Raw genomic sequence first — 21,919 nt, forward strand, 5'->3', positions numbered from 1 at the left:
TTTGGTGTCAGGGAGAATTTCTCTCAGCAAGGGAGAAAATCAGTTTAGACAGGGAGACAATGCAGATTTCAGCCACGGCGTTGCACAGTGGCCCCTTTGTCCTGGCAACCCAGAAACGGCGGGTGACGTCTCCCCCTTTTGTAGCGGATTCCACCTCTGAAACATTGGCGTTATTTAACATCTATCGGGGTCCACGTCAACGACCGGATCTTTGTCAATAGTGGCTTCTTCACGCACTTGTGTCCACTTCACATTTCTGTGTGTCGGTTACGCGCTGAAGACACGCGGCATTCCCGTCTCTGAAGGACAATAAACTTCACATCTTGAATATGTCATCGAGGTCACGAGGAGATTGATCTGAATTAATAATTAAACTCGCCATGGCCCCAAATGACCTCTTTCGCTCCCTTGTGTTTTGGGTGAAATGTGCTTACATTCAAAAGTAAATATCCTGGCTCTGGGTTGAAATGATATGGTTCAATAAATTCAGGCAAAGATAATTAATTCTTTGCGCCTGGGTTGCAGGTGTGAGGCTCCTATGGCCTCTCAGCCATCAGTAGGGAGCTTCTCTCAAAACAATCAGCCAAGCGTAGAGACCAGCAAATTAAACCTGGGCCCGTTTCACAGACAAAGATTAAGTTTAGTCCTGGACTAAATACAATTTTCTTTCTGCAGAATCTCCATTCGAAAGAGAATTTAGTCTCGGACTAGGCTTAATCTGTGTCTGCGAAATTAGCCCTGTAAATCACAGTTTAGTAGAAAAGTTTCTGAGTCGCCAAGAGAAACTGTTCCAAGTTTGAAAGTCTAATAGGTGAATAGAAATTTGTTTGTGTAAAATACGAACCAAATATAATGGGCCTACTACATGCAGTTATATATATAGTATGCAGTTAGGTCGAGTCTCCATAGTTTGAAGGTTTTTCGAGTTAAAAGATTTAACACAAAACAGAGCTTGTTCTCTGCGTTACACGAAGTAAACGCTCACAACTCTCCTCCCCTTCCTTCGCCCGTATGGAGGCGTATGCATTGACATAGCAAACCACACGGTGTTTTTTACACGGAGCTGGCCCCGGCTTTCCCGTCCATTTTTTATTTATTTCTTTTTTTTTCATCCGAGCTGCCGCCATGTTGTTCTGAAGCAGGATGACAGCAGAACGGCGCAGAAGAGGGAGACGGAACTAATACGACAATAAATGCCAAATAAACTCAGTTTTTGGGGGCACGGCGCAATATTACTGAGACAGACGAACCGAACAATAGATTAGCCGTTGTTGTTTTTGCATTTCGAACAAGCTGTAAGGGTTTAAAGTGCAGCCCTCCGATTTCCTGGATATTCTATATTTCGTTTTCCTATGGCGTAGGCTTTTTTAAAGACTGTATTTTTATTTCCTGGGGGTGGGAGGGGGGCCTTCCAGTAAAATAAAGGATACCGATTGTTATAAAGAATTACTGAACTCGGAAAGCCGACCAAATGTGTAATACAAGACTAGTCACATTTCTAACATTCGAATAGCTACTGGCTCCGTCCCACTGGCTTAAGGACCGCCATACCGTCTTTGGATCCATAAATTGTCATTTCAAAGTAGGCTAATTGTACGAGTATTTTTTTTATTTAAAAAAAGCAAAAGACGGGAGATACTCAGCCTTTTCACCTGGAAGGTCGCGCACAAAAGGGACAGCATAGCCCACCGAAAATGACGAGCAGTGTTCCAGCAGACATGGTAAGAATCGCACTTCTGTGTTTGATTTTAATACACTTTACAACAATTCCTTGACACTGTCTTCTCCTCATTTCCCTAATCGTTTACAGAAAACCAAAATCTAGTAACTATTGCACCGAGATCTGAGGTTTAGTTAAAAGGCAACGCTTAGCATAGCCCACAGACGGGGTGCCGCAGAACAAATTTAGGAATTTGAGTTAGCAGTGTTGTTTGTTGAAGTTTGAGATCGGACTGGTGCGGTAATATTAACGTGTAGCCCATCGTTATTATACATTTCACCGTGGTTCAACAAAAGTTAAAGCGTATGATATTATACAACATTAGCTGAGTAAATTAACGTATTCTTCAATTGACTTTATTTTACACAATGGCAGATTGCTGTGGTCTGTCTGCTCAACCAGGGCATACCCCCTGTGATTTATGCATATTGAGCTCGGTCTTTTGTTTGTTTTGGCTGAAATAATCTAGCTACATTACTGGACATACCGGGATCGAACAGTTTCCGTGTATTCTTTTCTTAACTTGACGTAGCCTACGTTTGTCATCTCGGTGCCTGAGGGTAATCTTGTTTATGTGAATGTCTCTTGTTTCTCCGTCAAAATGCAAAACAGTATCACAAATTTGAAATTAACATGCATGTTAAGGATATTGAGCCTTTCATTTGGTCCACTAGCCTATTACTAGCTACTCGGGTTTGATGATTGACATTTAAGTATAGGCGCTGTGCTCTCAATCTATTCAGACAGATCGTCTAATATTTTACAGGCAACATTAGTTCAGATACTCTTCACTAACTTTTCCTGTCTAGGAACTTTGTAGCTCGTAATGCTAATTTGATGACAAGATGTTGACCTAACTAACCAAAGTGTTCTTGTTTGTAGGAACGTTGTACAACGTTCGTGACCTTTGCAGCCTACTGCATAGACAGTTCTCTGTCTATATCGAAGATGTAGCCACAACAAGTTTAGACTGCGATTTAGGACGCCGTTCTTGTGTGACGGGCTTTCCTTTTCGGTCCCTGTCACTTGCCTGTTCGAGCGGATAAGTGGCACAGTGAAGTGTCTTTCCAAGGCTGACCGTGAACTCGGAGCGCTAACTGAAGTTACGAAAGTGACGTACAATGGCAACGTGCAAACTGAGATCACGTAGCCTACATGTCGACTGAACCCACTCCGCTGTAAAATCCGGTGTTCATTGAATGCCGTTTAGTTCATTAGACATGATCTTTTTAGCGTCTCAGTCATTTTATTTCATCCCTTACTTTACAAAGGAAAAAGCCCAGTTGCAATTGAATTGAAATCCGTTTTTCAAGCAGGATCCTGAAATGAACAGTTCACTAACGTGTACTAGATTGTGTGATGTTTGGGGGGGGGGGGGGGGGGGATGGGGGGAATGGGGGGACAGCAAAATGTTTTCTGCCACAACCTCCTGGTGGGTTCCTGTTTCGGGCTGTTCCATCGCCGCCGTAAATGAGTAGCTTGCTTAATACGGTGTCGATGTGTCAGCGGTTTGAGACTGGCAGCGACAAGTACAATAATTTACATTTCAAGTGTAGGCTGGAAACCGCAGTTCAGTTGAGGTATTGCGGGAACAGTTTAGCCGGGTTTTGGTCGTGGCGAGGCAGATCTGACGCCTGTGTGAGCACTCGGACTCGACTCGACAGAGAAGCAGAATCTCGGGTCGTTATCTCGCGGCTTGAATGAAACGCGTTGGCCTCCGCGGCCCGGCCCGAAGTAGCCTTGTCAGGCCTTAACTTCTCTGCTTGAGTCCTACAGAAAATTACAGCGGCCTGATTGAGACCTGCCCTTGGGACTGAAATAGCTGTGCCGAGGGCAAGGTGGGGTGCAAACACGCCCGTGTTTTTATTTTCGGAGTTTCACTTAGGCTAGTCCTCTTCCTCCTTTCTCATTTCCTGTCCAGAGCGGCCGAGGGGAAGCCAAGGTGGCATTTTTGAGGGGACGGTGCGACTCATTCGGCCCTGAAAGTGGCAGCCTGTCTCCGAGGTGGGCGAGGTGTCGAATCTCTGCGTTTGACGACAGGTGCCAATCACAGAAATTGGTGGGTCGTGGTGTGCACTCGGTTGGCCGTTGGGGCTCGACGGTGGGGCACGGGTCGGTCTCGAGGTCGCCGTCCGCATCGTTGGGGTTTGTAGCCCTGGGAATACGTCGTCTGCAGACCACGGAGAGAAAAGTGGAATGAGATATGATTTTTGGGCCTTTTCCAAATGTGCTGACGCTGTGGAAGCGGGGGAGGGGGACCGCTCCGAGGGGGAGTCTTCTCTGCTTCCTTAAACTTTCAATTTAGAGATGAATGCTCCACGGTTGGAGAAATCTCAAGCGTTTGTCAGGGAACAAAAAAAAATTCAAGATTAAATGTGTAACAAAGCCCTTCTATTAAGATAAGCGCTCTTTTTTTTTTTTTTTCCCAAAGTAAGTGTGCATATTTAACGGAAGAAGTCACATGTCGCAGAGCGGGGTTTCTTTGGCGGTGGCCTCTGGTTCTTTCTCACGCGCGGTGGAACACCGTAAAAACCAGGAAGGAAGTGGCACCGGAGAAGTGAGAAGACAAGAGCGGGAAAGGAACCGTCATGAGTGTGTGGTCTCCACCTGGGAACTGTTGAAGTTTCGGGAGGTGGGGGGTGGGGTGGGGAAGGATCACAGGCCATTGTAAAAGGCAGGAATGTGTGTGTGTGTCTGTCTGTTATGTCTTTGTTACACATCAAGCTGGATGGGGGTAGTTGTTTTACTGTCCCTAACTGTTATAGGAGGTGTGTGTGTGTGTGTGTGTGTGTGTGTGTGTGTGTGTGTGTGTGTGTGTGTGTGTGTGTGTGTGTGTTTGTGTGTTTGTGCGCGTTGGTGTTGGTGCGTGTGCGTGTGAGCGTGTGTGCGCGTGTGAGCGTTTCTAGTTGGCTCACTTTGTTTATTTTCCGCAGAGCGCATCTCCTCACACAATGCGACCTTTACCCTGTCGCCCATAGTGCTCTCCCCTCGCCATAGTGCTGCGCCCACACAGGGAGTCTCTCCCTCTGCCAATCAAAACACGGGACAGTGAGGGGCGTGTGTTCCACCCGCAGTTCTGCTCCAGCTTCTTAACAGTAGTCCGTAGTCATTTAGCTGACACTTTTATCCACAGGGACTTGATTTGAATGAGCAGGGGACAAATCCCCCCTGGAGCAATGTGGGGTTAAGGGCCTTGCTCAAGGGGCCAACAGCTCTTCCGGGGTTTGAACCAACAACCTTCTGGGTCCCAGTTAAGGACCTTGCCACTGGGCTACCGGCTGCCCCCCACTTAAGCCCAGGAGGTTCTGTAGAACATCTGAAGCAAAGTGATGCCCTTGATCTTAGGTAATCTTCAGCAGATACATACAGTTGGAATATTCTGGCTTCGATGGAGATGTAATGCTGGGCGCTAAAGACGTGGAGTTGAGTGTGTTGTGCGTCTGGTTATGCCTGACAGCCGTTCAGGTTATTCATTTCCCTCAGGTTGAAGTGTCGGCGCTCCGCGGAACGGCTCGGTTCTCGTCAGGAGTTGTGTGATGTGGCGGATCTGACTTAGTCACAGCCGGAGTTGTGTTCCTCTGAAAAACCTGTTCAGCGGAACTGAAGATTCATCCACCGGCTGGACTGGCTGGAGTGTCAACACGAGGGCTCTCCTTTGAACTGGGCGAGCGCTCGGAGCAGACCGACGCGGCGGCCGGTTTCCGTCGGGATTGCTCAGGCTACATTGGAATGGAAACGTACGCGGGACTTGTGTTTCAGTTCTTTTTCACGGTTTTGTCCGTACCTTCCTGCTCACATAATTTCCATCTTATATTACTCGGTCCCCTGATATATTACCTACTTACCTGCCCCTCCCTCCTCCCCCTGCCCTTTTTTTTTTAACCAAAAACTCACACACAGGCCTGAGCTCCGGGCTTCCTCCGGGTAGCTTGGAGCCTCTTGCTTTGCTGACTGCTCACGTACTGCGTGCTGATTTGCATTAGCTCGTAAAGGTGCCCGCCCTGTTTTCAGTGGGTTTCAGTGTAAAATAAACACCACAGCCAGGGTTCAAGGGCACTCCCTGATGGAAAGTCCAGTCAGACCTGTTTTATAGGCTAGAGCGCTGTCGTGTCATTTCGCCCTCTGCACACAAAGACAAAGGGCGCATAGCTGAAGCCTGCTAAACCTGAGTACTCTTACAGTATGTAAGGGCCCACTGAAGCCTGCTAAACCTGAGTACTCTTACAGTATGTAAGGGCCCACTGAAGCCTGCTAAACCTGAGTGCTCTTACAGTATGTAAGGGCCCACTGAAGCCTGCTAAACCTGAGTACTCTTACAGTATGTAAGGGCCCACTGAAGCCTGCTAAACCTGAGTACTCTTACAGTATGTAAGGGCCCACTGAAGCCTGCTAAACCTGAGTACTCTTACAGTATGTAAGGGCCCATTGAACCTAGCTAAACCTGAGTACTCTTACAGTATGTAAGGGCCCACTGAAGCCTGTTAAACCTGAGTACTCTTACAGTATGTAGGGGCCCACTGAAGCCTGCTAAACCTGAGTACTCTTACAGTATGTAAGGGCCCACTGAAGCCTGCTAAACCTGAGTACTCTTACAGTATGTAAGGGCCCACTGAAGCCTGCTAAACCTGAGTACTCTTACAGTATGTGGGGCCCACTGAAGCCAGCTAAACCTGAGTACTCTTACAGTATGTAATGGCCCACTGAAGCCTGTTAAACCTGGGGTGGAGGGGGTTAACTGGCTGAGAGAGAGAGAGAGAGAGAGAGAGAGTGAGGAAGAGTGGGGTTGAGGCACTGAGAGAGTGAGGAAGAGTGGGGTAGAGGGGGTGAGAGTGAGGAAGAGTGGGGTAGAGGGGGTTAACCGGCTGAGAGAGGAAGTGAGATCGACTCGCTCAATAAAAGAGCCTTTCAGCTGAACTGGGAACACTTTATAAGAGTTTGTGCCGCTCCTCCTCTCTCTCTCTCTCTCTCTCTCTCCCTCTCCTCTCTCCCTCCCTCTCTCTCTCTCTCTCTCTCTCTCTCTCTCTCTCTGGAGCAGAGCAGGCCTGGTTATTACCCGCTGAAAAGACTCCTGTATGCGTCTTAGTCTAAGATTGACTCTTTAGTCTCTTTTTTTCCCCCCCAGCAACCCTCGAGTTGCCTTTGAGATCTTTAAACATTTCCTTCCGCATTTCATACCATAAAGAGGCAGTCTTAAGGCTCTGTTTCCTTGTTTGATTGATCTCTGGTGCCAGCAGACATTTTCGGAGATGACTGTGCGGAACTTCGAGGCTTGTGGTGTGGAAGGGACGAAATGAGTCTTTCCCTGAAACCAGTCGGTCCATTTATCTGAAAAATCAAATATAATAAAATCAATGGCAGCCCTGCGACCGTAGGCGCCCGGAAGTCCTAAGCCAATCATTGCGCAGGGTCAGAGGTGGCGGCCGGGTCGGATGAACAGCGCAGTGCTCCGTCACGTGTGCGGAGATGACGACATCAGGCCGTGTGAGATCGAATGCCCCCTCGTCTGGCGCTGGTGACATCACCATCACCCATCACCCCCCCCCCCCCCCCGCCCCGCGGACACGGTGGCATAGAGGGGTCGTTATGGAAACGGCGGGTGCGAGCGAAGCGTCACAGGGAAACGGGAGCCGTTGTCTCGCGCTGATGAGTCTGGATGGTGATGAATTCGTTTTTCCCCGTCGGACAATGAGAGTTATTGTTGGCGTTCGCTCAAGGTCAGAGTGCGATGGCACAGACAGCGGAGGATCGCCCACGGCTCTGCCCAACGGCCCGTCGCCCCCTCCCCTCCCCTGCCCTCCCCTCTGCTCCGAGCCTGAGGATCGCCCACGGCTCTGCCAAACGGCCCGTCGCCCCCTCCCCTAATGGCGGAGTTTTCTCTTTAAAACGGCGTGATGCACTGAATTTGTGATTCTGTGAGATCCACACTGAATGGTTTGGGGATGCTAAATCTCGCTGTTAAAGGGAGTTGGCAAAGGCCTTGGAAACCTTTTTTAGAAGCATCTATTCAGATGGTGGTTGATCCTCAAACCCAGATATTCTGATGGATACGCTAATGGCAATGCAATTGTGACATCATGCTGGGTTTGGCTCTTCAACCATTGTGACATCACACAGGGTTTTGCTCTTCAACCATTGTGACATCACACAGGGTTTTGCTCTTCAACCATTGTGACATCCCACAGGGTTTTGCTCTTCGACCATTGTGACATCGCACAGGGCGTTTGCTCTTCAGCCATTGTGACATCACACTGGGTTTTGCTCTTCAACCATTGTGACATGCTGCCTTTTGCGTTCTGTGACTTATCCATTGCCCTTTTTGAAAAGTGTAACGCTAACATCAGGTAGGCCTTTCTTGATTAGTGAGTCACCTGTATCCATTTTGGAAAGTTGAACATTTTAACGTCAGACTGAGTTTGTTATTCACTGACTTATCTGCGATCCTTTTGGAAAGTATAAGGCAGTAACATCAGGAATAGAAATGATAATGTCCAAGTCTTGTTGATGTGAGGTTGTAGAGGAAATGGGGAAAAGATTGTTTGGGGTGACAGGGTTTTTGGTCCATTCCGTCAATTCAGGAAGTGAATTTTAGCTTGAGTTTACAAAAACGTTCAGTTGATTTGAGGACTTATTTCCTTATCATTTCACTGGAATTTAGCTTGTACAAATTAATTTGGAGTTTATAACAGTCCATTCTTTAACTTGGGATGACTTGATTCATTTATTTAAATAGATTTTATGTTAACCGTGAAGCTGAGGGCGGATTTGGGAACATTTCCGAACCTAGTAATTGCGTTACAGTTTTATTGCATTTGTGTGCGTGTGTGTGTGCGTGTGCGTGTGCGTGTGCGTGCGTGCGTGTGTGCGTGTGTGCGTGTGTGCGAGTGTGTGTGTGTGTGTGTGTGTGTGAGTGAGTGAGTGAGTGCGTGCCTACCTGCATGTGCAGTGTGTGGTCTGTCGTTGTGTGTGTGTGTGTGTGTGTGTGTGTGTGTGTGTGTGCGTGCGCGCGCGCGCTGCGCGTGTGTGTGTGTGTGTGTGTGTGTGTGTGTGTGTGTGTGTGTGCGCGTGTGTGCGCGTGTGCGTGCGTGCGTGCGTGTGTGTGTGTGTGCGTGTTTTACTGGTGTACTGATATATTTTAATAGTGAATTTAAACTGCGGTTAAGATGGCTTCCCCACACCACCCTCACTGTACGCTCTGTCACGCAGCTCATGCTAAATTCCCTGGATTTGTAAACCGGATTGTGCCGTTGCTCCCATAATCCTCTCTGCTGCAGACGGACATTTGGCGGTAAATAAAAGCGCCCCGCTCCGTAACGGAGCGTGGAAAGGATGGTCTTTGCGCCAGTGATGCTGTGTGAGAATCTGTCGCACGCCACTTAGCGTTAGCCTAGCCTGGCGCTAATCTGAAATGCCCGTTGCAGAATTGCCCAGGAGGCTGTGTTTCCAGGAGCCTAGAGAGGCCTAGAGTTTTTATCCCTTTCATATCGCTGCATGTTGTAAACACATATAAATAATTTGTTATTTAGCTGACGCTTTTATCCAAAGTGACTTACAGTTGATTAGACTAAGCAGGAGCCATTCCCCCCCCGGGAGTTAAAGGCCTTGCTCAAGGGCCCAACAGCTGCACTGATCGATTGTGGCGACACCGGGACTTGAACCACCAACCTTCAGGGTCTCAGTCATGCACCTCAGCCACTGGGCAGCAAAACGGAGCTGCCTTTTGTTTTGCCTCTGAGTATTAAATTGAGCTGAAATACTTTATTGGCATGACATTTCAGAACGCATATTACCATTGAGTAGTGACACACTCTCTTGCCTATTTTAGTTTTTGATGAAGGAATAAATCTGCCAAAATAACAATAAATGCATAATTTGAGAGATGTTGGGGGGGTTCTTCTGTTTAATTAATTTTATTTTTCTGTGTAAATGTCTGAGTTGTTGTGTTTGTGATATGCTGGAAATATTTGGGGGGTCCGCTCAACTTCTGCGGTTGTGATTGGCTAAAACGACCCCAGCTGAGTTGATTTCCGATCTCAATAGGCGGGGCTACAGGTGGAGACGACTCGAAAGCCAACCCGACCTCTGACGGGCCGGCGTTCTGAGACGCTGAAGGTTTTCTGCTCCTGTAGTCCCTACACTGTGAAACAGTGAAAATGAGGAGCTGGGAACCAGCCGCTTATCTCTGCCCATTTCTCATCTTTTTCCACTCTCAGCGCCTCCCCGCAGATTTAGGGAAAGGGAGTAAATCAGGTCAGCCCAGGGTATAAGTGTCCTGTCTCTGTTTCTCTCTCCGTCTCTGTTTCTCTCTCTCTCTCTCACTTGTGAATACGTGGACTTGCTCTATATATTTAGTAGTGTATTACAAATGATATTTTATATCTGAAAGTGTATGTTGTGATATTGTTTGTCAGTGATATTGTCTTGTATTACTTTCTGTAAAGGCATCCTCTAATTCCAGAACAAACGGCTGTTCAATTCCTGCTCTTAATTCTGCTGCTTTCAGGGAGAGAGAGGGAGAGAGAGGGAGAGGGAGAGAGAGAGAGAGAGAGAGAAGAGAGAGAGAGAGAGAGAGAGAGAGAGAGAGAGAGAGAGAGAGAGGGAGGAGAGAGAGAGGGAGAGAGGGAGAGAGGGAGAGAGAGAGAGAGGGAGAGGGAGAGGGAGAGGGAGAGAGAGGGAGAGAGAGAGGGAGAGGGAGAGGGAGAGAGAGAGAGAGAGAGCTCATCTTTCGTGTGTCTCTCTCTTTCTCCATCCCTCTCTCCCTCAGCTCTGGTCATTTTTGCTGAGCTGTGGTGCTGTGGCTGTCTGTGTATGCACACGCGTGTGTGTGTGTGTGTGTCTACACGTGTGAGTGTGAGTGTGAGTGTGAGTGTGAGTGTGAGTGTGAGTGTGAGTGTGAGTGTGAGTGTGAGTGTGTGTGCGTGTAGATGCCTTTTTGTTGAGGAACCAGCTGCACTCTCATATTTTGGGGTCCCACATTTTGTACACCCGTGCGAGAGAATCTTCCAGAAAGCTGCTGTCACAATCACACCAGACATTTGTAATGAACTCCACCATATTCCACCATTTTCTATTGGTTAAATAATCCTGCATTGGGCTCATTGGTTTAAAGTGAAAATGCCCTGCTCCTTCACACCCCCGACCCTGACGTACTCCTCTTCCTCCGCTCGTATCCGTGGCGATAGACAGCGGGTGTCGTTACGGTGAATTATTAAACATGGCTACTGTCCTGCCATCGTGATTGAGTGAGACGCGAGACGGAAGGAGACATGTCTGGAACAAACCTACATTTAACGTTTCCGAAGTACAAATAAAGTGTGATGCTTCTTTCTCATTTGTCATTCTTCAGTGTAATGTCCCTTCTCATTGGCCTGTGAGAGCTGAGTACAATGAGCCGGGGTTTTTGATTGGCTTCCCACTCATCTTGAGAGAGTTCTTACCAGTGTCAGAGAAATCTGGGAGATGTAATTTGTAAGTCTGGGATGTGTTGGCTGTAACCTCCACTCTCTGCCTCTTTTAATCTAAAATGAAATCTTTCACGAGAGTGGAACTTAAATCTCACAGTACGGAACGTTCCTTACTTTGGGTTTTAAATAATAACATGTTTTATAATGGCTCCTCTGGGGTGCCGGCTGTTTAAAATGACCGAACTGCCCAAAAGTGCATCCATTTTGTTGTATTTTGCTTTTAAAGAAACGCATTAAAAGTTCTCCCCAAAGTTCGACTGACTCAGCGTTTCGGAACTCAACATCTTAAAAAAAAAGTCAATTCAAAACCTCATGCGACTAAACCGCCTTTTCTACATTTGAGCTTTTCCTGATAATTAAAATGTATTTATCACAAAAGTTTTAGAGTTCAATGGATATATTTGTGTATTTATTTATTTATTTATTTAATCTTTTGCCCAAATGTACGATTCAGAACAGTTATGCAGAACCAGTATTTCACCTGTGGGCAGGAGAGGTTTGGACACCTCAGGGAGCTCATTCTGGAACTTTCCCCACCTTACGCCCTTGGAGCAATGACAGAGGGGTGTGATCGAGAAGGAACGACATGGAAAGTAAAGACCTGTGGATGAAAAAAGAGGTGGATGGAGAGAGGGAGAGAGACGGGAACTATGAAAGGAGTGTTTGTTTTTTCTACGAAGCCCTCCTTCCACATTTATAACTTTTTTTTTTTTTTTTTTTGGTCGTTCAGACAGTTTGTGGAACAGAGATATCAGAGTAAATGAGATGCTGGTGTGTGGGTGAGAGGCGCGCCAAAGCGGCCACTTCCTGTGGAGAGAAAGTGAGTTCCTGCCAAGGCTCGGTGCGGCGGGGCAGGATTAGCGTCCCGTACAGGAGCCAAACTCTCTCCCCAGGCCCGTCTGCGGTGCCCGACCCACCCCAGGACCTGCCCCAGGCCCCGGGGGCCTCCTGCAGGGGCGCGGGGCAAGGTCAGAGCCCCCACACCTGCTCCCGCTGCGGGGCGTTTCTGGGACCGGTGAAGGTCGTTCCTCAGTCGCGGGGTCGTGCTGGGAAGCCACGGGGTGCGGGAGGGGAATGATGGCTCCCAACGCCGCACTGCGGAGAGGGGCGGGAGGGGCGCCTGGAATTCCGAGAAAGTTATTGTTATTAAAGAAAGTTATCGCGACTGCGTTCTGGGCTCTCCCGCTTCTTTGGCTGGTTTTGCACGTTCCGTGCTGAAGTTGTTGTTTTCTTTTACGTTCAACTGAGGCGAATTCAGAAGTAACATTCCCACTGCCTTTTCCTGTGAAAGGGTGGAAGTTAAACGATTAATGGACTGATAGTAGGCTACCTGCAGGGATATAACGCTCCTAGCGAGTGAGTGATGTACTAAGTCTTAAAATGAGTTAGAATTTTAACCAAAGTTCAATCTTTTGTTGCACAACCTGAGGCGGTCCACAATGTGATCATAACAATACCACGTTCTCCTTGTGAAACATTGGTGTTTATTGTGGGCGTGTAGAGCCACTGTCTAGTCCACTTGGCTTACATTTTATTCTCAGTTGTGTTGATGCTGAATTTCCATTGAAAGACGGGTCTTTATCCCGGTCCCAGTCCTAGGTCCAGTTTAAGTCTTTAGTTTAAGTGTTTTTTTTTTGGCTGCAGCGTAGCTCCGGCAGGCTATTTTTAGGGAATTTGGTCTTTAAGTGGGAGTTTTCCTGGGAATGAAGAGTCTCCCAAACAACATTGGTTTTCTCTTCCCCCGTGAGTTCAGCCCATAGACTGCAGATAGAAAACTTGAAGTGTGTGTTGCGTCACCCACTGACCGAAAAGCCTTTTGAAACTGCGGAATCCCGAGTTTACGGGCAGCGCCATGTTGTCCGGTTTGGTGCCGGAGACCGTGCAGCAGGGCTGCTGAATGTGGCCTGTAGGCTCGTGGCTAATGTGCTTGACTGGGACCAGGAAGGGGTCGGTGGTTCAAGCCCCCCAGTGTTGCCACGATAAGATCCGCTCTGCTGTCGAGCCCTCGAGCAAGGCCCTTAACTACACATTGCTCCAGGATGGTCCCCTGCTTAGTCTAATCAACTGTAAGTCACTTTGGATGAATAACTGGACCGTAATGTCCCTCCCCTGGGTTTTTCCACTGACGTCTTTTCTCAGCCTTTCAATGTTGTGGGCGAAGCTTTTGGACACAGCTGCTGGCGTTGGCGAAATCTGAGGTCTTGCATCATCTTACATCTTCATCGCCGCCCTCCTCCCCCCCAGTTCACAATAAATTGTGCCCAGAATTGACAACTTTGAGTTGTGCATCTAAAAGGAGTTGAGTGGGGTGTGTGTTGGCCCGTCGGGGGATTCATTGGAAGTGGTGGGTTCATCGCAGGAATTTCCTTTCAGATTTCTAAGAAACTGAGAGAAGAATGGGGCCAGTCGATGTGCTGAAAGCATAACGCAATGATGTAATAAAAGCAAAAATGCGTGACGCACAAGTGTGGTCTTATCTTGTCTATGAATGTGGCCACTACATTTGGAAATCAAATCTGCAAATCTGGGGTCATTTGGGATGAAGCTATCTTTTTGTGAGAGCGTTGGCTTTCTTCAGCGGATAGGTAAATACCTTTCCAGGAATGGAAGATCCTCACAGATTACTGTAATAATCAGGTTCTTGTTTGATGCTCATTTTGGGTTCATTTGGTCTTGTTTGTGTAATTCTGTTACATGTTTAACCCATTAAGGTGTGACCTCACAAATAAGTGATTGGAATGTTCTAAAAGGGTCAGTTCCTCCCCCCAAAAATTATATTAAAATATGTGTCCCAGAGGTCTATCTATCCATCCAGATGGGTTTTGCTGAGAATTTTCTCGATTGCACAACTTTTAGCTGCGGTTTGCCGTGATACTATGGACCACTCCTTTTCTGGTAATCAGTGCACTGACAATTTATATTAGAAAAACTCAACAGCAACCAGCCTTTAGCCTGCAATGTTGGTTCTTTGTAGTGCGACATTGCAAGCTAAAGGAGTTCCAATACTGCCTAACTAAAGTTCACAGCTGGCGGGATGTACACGTCGACGCTTCGATATGCAAGCCAAGCGCAGCAAACAGTTGGCTAAAACACTGGCCAAAACAATTGTCCCTTTGGCCCCAGAATACTGGTGTGCTTGGGCAGAACCCAGTCTACTCTTGAAAGGGTAAGTGGGGTGGTTGATGAGGTGTGGGTGTTCTCTGCGGCTCTCGAATGCGCTGTGTCTTTCAGCGCTGAACTCTGGCCCTCTGGGAAATTACTGCAGCTCAGTCTCTGATCTCTGCTCTCGTGTTTGCTATGGAATTTTCTCTGGATCAGAGCTTCCACTGAATTCCAGTAGGGTAATTGGAAAAAGAGTCGTTTGTACTGCGGGGATAATTGAACCGGGTCGTTGGGTAGATTTGTATTTCAGGATGGTTCGATCGCTCTCGTTAGCCTTGCTGGTAGTGCCTGTGCGAGAGTATGGGTTTCATAGACCAGTTCTGATCTCAGAGATGTTCTGTATAGTGGCGGTTATCTTTCCTCTTGGTGTTAAGTATGTTTGTGTGGCTGAAGTGTGAAGTGTCAGATGTTTTGCGTCTTCGTTTTTCTAATCAACCGAATTAGAGACAAACTTCTGCTTTTCATCTGCTCAACTGCTTTCACACCTTCACGTGGTTGAATCTATAATTACACACGCCAAGGGTCATAACTTCATTCCAGTTTCTGGTAAGATACTTCTGTACCTGAAAATGGAATCTGTTCATTGGTAATCTAAAGTCAAGATGTCAACTCCTGTCTGGAAAGCGTTGGTTTCTGCTTTAGTCCAGCACCACAACCACTGATTCAACTGATTCACTAATCATGGTGTTCGATCAACATCTTGGTTAGTAGACCCTGATAAGTAGGTTAGTCGTGTTTTAGTGCTTGGTTAACCCTCCCAAAATGAAGTGGCTCCACTCAAATCCCAAAATGGCTTTGGTTGAGAGAATTGAGAAAGTTGGGAGCATATAGTAGGGTTTTAATTGGGGCTCAAAGCAGTCATTTTGATGTAATTTGTGATCCTGTCAATGGTTCTTTAGGTCTGTGCTCTCTGTAGTAAAATGACTGTGTGAAACTGCTGCTTTAATAGATTTAAGTGCTGAGTAACAATGAAAACCATCAGACTGGTGTTGAAAATACATCAACAAACAGGACGTAAAGTGAGCTTTCTCCCATCTGGAACTGGTTTATCGCCCCAAGTTTATTTTCTCAAAATGAGTCCGAGATGTTTCGCTGGTTCCTAAATTGCAGATCGTATGACAGGTGGCACTTCCAAATTCCTCTCCTCGCCACCGTTGGTTTTGGACTGATCCCGGAATAACTCAAAGCTGGTTAACTTGGATAAACCGGCTTGGATGCTCTGAGGGGAAAAATGTGAGAGTTTTATGAGGAAAAGGATCAAATATTCCTCCCCGGTGGAAAGTGTAGGCTGATTGTGAGGATTTACTGTTCTGAAAACACGCTTTATTCCTGCGTTTAAACGCGTAGTCAGAGCTGCTCTCCTCATTTTGATCAGGTTCCCGGCTGTTTCCTGCTCTCTTCCCAAACTGGATTTACATGGAATCTCTCCCGGGAGACAGGTCCCTCTCTACAGTACTGACGATACACGCTTAATGTTTGACGCTAAAAGACAATATGGATCTGAACGTGTAGTACTTGACTGAAAATAGCCAACTAATCGCATTAATTGTATTCCACTGATTGATTGGATTTATCAAGTGTCTGCCAAATTCATCCCGAGTGATGGCTGCTGACATAATGTTTCATTACATTACATTACATTATTGGCATTTGTCAGACGCTCTTATCCAGAGCGACGTACAGTTGATTAGACTAAGCAGGAGACAATCCTCCCCTGGAGCAATGCATGGTTAAGGGCCTTGCTCAAGGGCCCAACGGCTGTGCGGATCTTATTGTGGCTACACCGGGATTAGAACCCCCGACCTTGCGGGGCCCAGTCATTTACCTTAACCACTACGCTACAGGCCGTTTCATATGCATAATTTAGTTTTAGGTCATTGTTTCCTGTAATTTAGGTTTAAATGAAAGCGCTTTGAATCACTGTTAGGTTCTACGACCCACCTACCCACCCTTCAGGCCAATTTTTGTATTCGCACAATCTGTTTTCAATCGTTCGGTTACCTCATTCCTGTTGCAAGTGCTTAGCTGTTTTTTAGTGCGGATGGTTCCTTCCTTCTGCAGCAGTGTGGAGTTCTGTCATGTTCTCACTGTGACTGCCCACGGTCACAGTCGCACAGGAAGGAGAGTGCAGAATGTTTGCACACTCTGGAGGGCGTCCTCTCGCTGTGGGGCACTGGCTAGCAGGCGGTGACGCCCTGTTGCATCTGGGGTAGGAACGCTGCCCTGACCTCCATGCATGCAGGCAGCTGTGGAACCTAACATCACTGAATGATCGAAACCCCCTTTTAATGATGTCATAATGCCCCCTTTCCCCCTTCACCACTGATGTCATAATGCCCCCTTTCCCCATTCATCACTGATGTCATAATGCCCCCGTTCCCCCTTTACCACTGATGTCATTATGCCCCCTTTCCCCCTTTACCACTGATGTCATAATGCCCCCCTTTGCCCATTTTCACTGATGTCATAATAGCCCTCTTCCCATTGTTCAGCGATGTCAAAATGGCCGCCCTTTCCCCCCTATTCAGTGACATCATAATGGCCTCTGGAGAAGGGAGGATGTCTTCCTGAACAGGAAAACGCATTGTGTAGCGCGAGCCATCAGGTCATTGCATCATTTTTATTTTTCTCACAAAGAGCAGAGGAGCTGGGAGGAAAAACAGCGCACAATGCAGAGCTGTTTCTCATCACTGACACAGCTTCTGCGTGCTCAAGATGTGATTTCATTCAGGGGAAGCAGAGCCAGGTAGTTTAACAGTCTGTCTCTGTGTGCTCGGAGAAAGGGGGAAGGCTGGAGACTGCAGGTGTGAGCTCTCAATTCAATTTAGAGGCCCGGAACTGGCTGACACTGGCCCTTTCTCACCTGTGTGTGTGTGCGTGTGCGTGTGCGTGTGCGTGTGCGTGTGCGTGTCTGTGTCTGTGTCTGTGTCTGTGTCTGTGTCTGTGTCTGTGTCTGTGTCTGTGTCTGTGTCTGTGTCTGTGTCTGTGTCTGTGTCTGTGAGTGTGTGTGTTGCATTACTCATTCTCCTCTGTTATAGGAAGTCGCTGTTTATGGAGGTGATGTTTCTTGCTGTTTATTCTGCATATTGTCTGCTAGATTTCATGGTCTACATTCTGCTATTCGAGTGAAGGACGTCAGAATGCAACTGAAATGTATTTGGGCCCTAATGTATTTTATAAATGTGGACCGAAATAAATAATTACAATGTGAGTGAGTGCATATAGTGTTCCTTACTGTGGCTTTTGCTGCATAGCTTTCAATTCATATACATATTTATATAAATACATATACATAAATTGATAAATAATAAGTGTTTTCTCCCAGGGCTGCTTGTGTAAGGTGGACAGGCCCGTAAATGCTCTCTGTTCTGAGTCATGTTGCAGTCAGAGCTGGCAGAGCTGTTGCGGAGACAGGGTGATCTCTGGGAAACGCAGTCTGCGCTAACGATCCCCGCCGCTGCGGCTAATTGCGAGCAGATGATCTTTTTGACATTTCCCTGGAGCGTGCGAACGCGGGGAGAAAAACGCTCTGTTCCCTCCGCCTCCCGTTCCGCTGATGAAGCCTCTGATTAGAGCTTTTTGGCCTCACTTTTGACTTTTCACTGAAATAACTTTATTCATATTAACTCATACACAGCCACCAACCACTGCACTGACGTGCACTCCTACATACACGTGTGCCATACATGCGTGTGAACACGCATGCGCACAGCATACAGGTACATACAATGGTTTTTCAGTATTCTACAGCTCCATTGGTTTCTCTGACCACTAGTGTATTGTTCAGTTAAGAACATTCTAACTCAGTGTTCTAGAACACCGTTGCTTTTAGTTACCGGTCGTGATTGTGTCATCAGCATTAGAATGTTCAGTTAAGAACATTCTAATTCAGTGTTCTAGAACATCTTACCAGACAGACAGCAACCAGCGACCTCAGGGTCTGTGAACTCTAAAAGCACTTGTTTGCTGTCAGATAAGAAGCTAAGTGTTCCCCAAAATGGCTGACCGCAAAGGACAAGTACTGACATGTTGTCATGTCCAGGAAGTTTGTTAAATGAAAAAAAAAAAATTTTCCTCTATAAATCATTATTTTTTTGTTGCAAAAACATGAAAGATGCTGTCAGTCATATTGTATTCATCTGCACTGTGTCTGTGTCTGTGTCTGTGCCTGTGCGTGTGTCTGTGTGTCTGTCTGTGTCTGTGTGTCTGTGTGTGTGTGTGTGTGTGTGCGCAGTATTACGGTGAGTTGGTCTGGACAAACAGGAGAACAGAAGTAGTTGCTGGTGGCCTGTTTGCTCTGAAAGTTTTAAAATCTGTAGCCTGCGCAAGAAGGGGTGAGGTGTGTTTTTCTTCCTCAGTGGTATTGGAGGTAATCTCTCCCAGTTTCTGTAAGAACTGTCAAAAGAATACAAACTAAAATCTCAATTCACCAATTTTTGCATACACCAAATTAAGTATGCAAAATCTGCCTCTTTACGTACTAAATCATATCTTGGACCGGAATGTACTCTTAAATATGTCCTTATGTACTCACAGTTATGGATGATGGTGCAGTAAAATGATTATGAACTGATATTGTACGGGAGGTTGCAGGCTTTATTCTCAGGTGGGGCAAAGCTACCTAAATGGCTAAATCGCTTCAGAAAACACCCGGCTCTGTAAGTGGGTGTTATGGGTGTGTCTCTGGGTGTGAGCATCTGCTAAATCCCTGGTCCTCAAATTACGGTCCTCAAATTACGGTCCTCGTAGAGAACTACTTTTCTACTTTCCCTTTTCCTGGGAGTCAGGTGTGAAGACAGTCTGGCCAATCTGTAGCTGTTCAGTTGATTATCCGGGAGGAAAGAAAACCAGGCCCGGATTTGGATTCGATTTGCTTTCCATGTATGAAATGCCTAAGATGTGAAGTGCAGCAGCTACATGGGTGTTGCTTTGTGCTTGTGCGGTTCATGATTAGAGCCGGAATGGCCCCCCACCTGCTGTAGACTGCAGCAGTTCTGTGTGCGTTGTCTTGTGTATTTCCCCTCTCGGGCTTTGAGCCATAATGGCTGTACAGGAGGAAGAGGACGGAGGCAGTTGCACATAAATCCCAGTGCAGAGATAGGCCCTGTAGGCGCTGCACACTCTGCTGGCTGCGTTAGTGCAGACCCACAGAATGAGGAACAGGAGCATTTGTGCTTCTCAGTTTCGATGAGCACAGATGTAAAAAATAAACACAAAATGTGTTTTCTTGATAGGGGTACACGTTATTTTCGGCTGTGGGACTTCCTGTCATGGGGGACGTGAGGCAGATAAACGCAGAAGAATAAATAAAAAGACTAAAATAATGTGTTAATTATAATTGAATTTGTGGTTCTGCTGGGGGTAATCTACGCACGCAGTTCCCTCGTCTTCTCTCTTCCTTTAGACGCAGGGATAGTGGAGCTGAACTACAGGCCTGCTTATGAATATGACCAAGCATTTTTCTGTTTAAATGAGGTGTGTGTGAGAGTGTGTGAGAGTGTGTGAGAGTGTGTGAGAGTGTGTGAGAGTGTGTGAGAGTGTGTGAGAGTGTGTGTGAGTGTGTGTGAGTGTGTGTGAGTGTGAGTAAGATGGCGGGCTTGTCTCCTTGGTTGTTCTCCTCTCGTGCTCAGGCAGGGGTACGACTCATTCCAGTACCGGACACAGGTGTTCAGACTGCTTGAGTATCTGGGTCATTTTATACTGTATGTGGCTGAGTATCTCGTTGGTGTAGTATCTATGGTATTGTATCTGGTTAGTGTTATAGTATCTGTGGCTGAGTATCTGGGGCTGAGTATCTGGGTAGTGTTATAGTATCTGTGGCTGAGTATCTGGGTAGTGTTATAGTATCTGTGGCTGAGTATCTGGGTAGTGTTATAGTATCCGTGGCTGAGTATCTGGGTAGTGTTATAGTATCTGTGGCTGAGTATCTGGGGCTGAGTATCTGGGTAGTGTTATATTATCTGTGGCTCAGTATCTGGGGCTGAGTATCTGGGTAGTGTTATAGTATCTGTGGCTGAGTATCTGGGGCTGAGTATCTGGGTAGTGTTATAGTATCTGTGGCTGAGTATCTGGGTAGTGTTATAGTATCTGGGGCTGAGTATCTGGGTAGTGTTATAATATCTGGGGCTGAGTATCTGGGTAGTGTTATAGTATCTGTGGCTCAGTATCTGGGTAGTGTTATAGTATCTGGGGCTGAGTATCTGGGTAGTGTTATAGTATCTGTGGCTGAGTATCTGGGTAGTGTTATAGTATCTGTGGCTGAGTATCTGGGGCTGAGTATCTGGGTAGTGTTATAGTATCTGGGTAGTGTTATAGTATCTGGGGCTGAGTATCTGGGTAGTGTTATAGTATCTGTGGCTGAGTATCTGGGTAGTGTTATAGTATCTGTGGCTGTGGAGTCCAGCTTGTTTGAGGTCGAATAAAGTGCTGAGGAGCGAACATTCTCAGGAAAAGTCAGACCGTGCGAGTGGATAAAATGTAAACTAAGTTATGTTAATGTGTAATCTGTCCTTCACAAGGACACCATGTTTAGACAGAATGTCAATTATTATCATATTTGGATGAAAATATATTGGAAAATATTATACATTATTGAAAATAGTGGTGACACTGCTTTTTTGTTGTTGTTTTTTTAGTTGCGTAAGACACGCCGTTTCACTGAGGATCTACTGAAACGATGGAATCTTTCAGTGTCATTGTAGCTAAAAACATGAAGTGCTGATCTCTTCTGAATGTGGTTTAGTGATGCTTATAAATTTTTATAAATATTGTCCTCGGTTATCATCTGCTATAGCTGCTAAATGCACACATAAAATGATTTATACAGCTGTGTTTGGATCTATAAGTCCCAAAGCAGGATTGCATTTTTCATACGAACAAACAAAATGTGATCGTATAGTGTGTGTAATCAGGTGTTTTGGATCAGTGGTTCTCAAACGTTCATTTATGAAAACAAGTATTTCTGAGGCACACCTTTTCATATAATTATAGCTCCATAAATCATCATAAATAAGGCCAATCCCAGGGCACTCCCACACAGTCCCCCTCCCTGGGGGATTCTGTGTGGAACTGCCGTCCTCTGTGTAAGCTGATTGGTGCACATGGAGATGGCCCCTCCCCCCTGTGGGGTGTTCACAGGGGTGTATCCCGCTCCTCTGAAGTTGGGCTGCGGTGGATTTGTCATGCGTCACTACATCAGGGGTCTTCCTGTTTCGAGAGAGAGGGAGAGGGGGAAGGGATCCTCACTCCTGGTCCTGGAGAGCCGCAGGGTGTGCTGGGGTCCTCAATCCTGGTCCCGGAGAGCCGCAGGGTGTGCTGGGGTCCTCACTCCTGGTCCTGGAGAGCCGCAGGGTGTGCTGGGGTCCTCTCTCCTGGTCCTGGAGAGCCGCAGGGTGTGCTGGGGTCCTCACTCCTGGTCCTGGAGAGCCACAGGGTGTGCTGGGGTCCTCACCCCTGGTGCTGGAGAGCCGCAGGGTGTGCTGGCTTTTGTGTACTTAACTGTGTTATTACCTGCGTTAATTGATGAATTCACTCACCTCGCCTGGGTTCTTGGGCTGCTGGTATGAAGGCGAAAACG

At 46.8% G+C, this 21,919-nt stretch overlaps 1 protein-coding gene across 1 annotated transcript in view; it reads left to right on the forward strand.

The window, feature by feature from the left end:
- Window positions 1-1,091: 1,091 nt before the first annotated feature.
- Window positions 1,092-21,919, forward strand: part of ubl3a (ubiquitin-like 3a) — a 34,496-nt gene continuing 13,668 nt past the window's right edge. The window contains exon 1 of the mRNA XM_061250267.1: window positions 1,092-1,721. Within this exon, the coding sequence (XP_061106251.1) occupies window positions 1,695-1,721 (27 nt within the window). The 5' untranslated portion in view covers window positions 1,092-1,694. The remainder of the gene's footprint in view (window positions 1,722-21,919) is intronic.

This window comes from Conger conger, chromosome 7 (genome assembly GCF_963514075.1).
Source record: "Conger conger chromosome 7, fConCon1.1, whole genome shotgun sequence".
Taxonomy (NCBI): domain Eukaryota; kingdom Metazoa; phylum Chordata; class Actinopteri; order Anguilliformes; family Congridae; genus Conger; species Conger conger.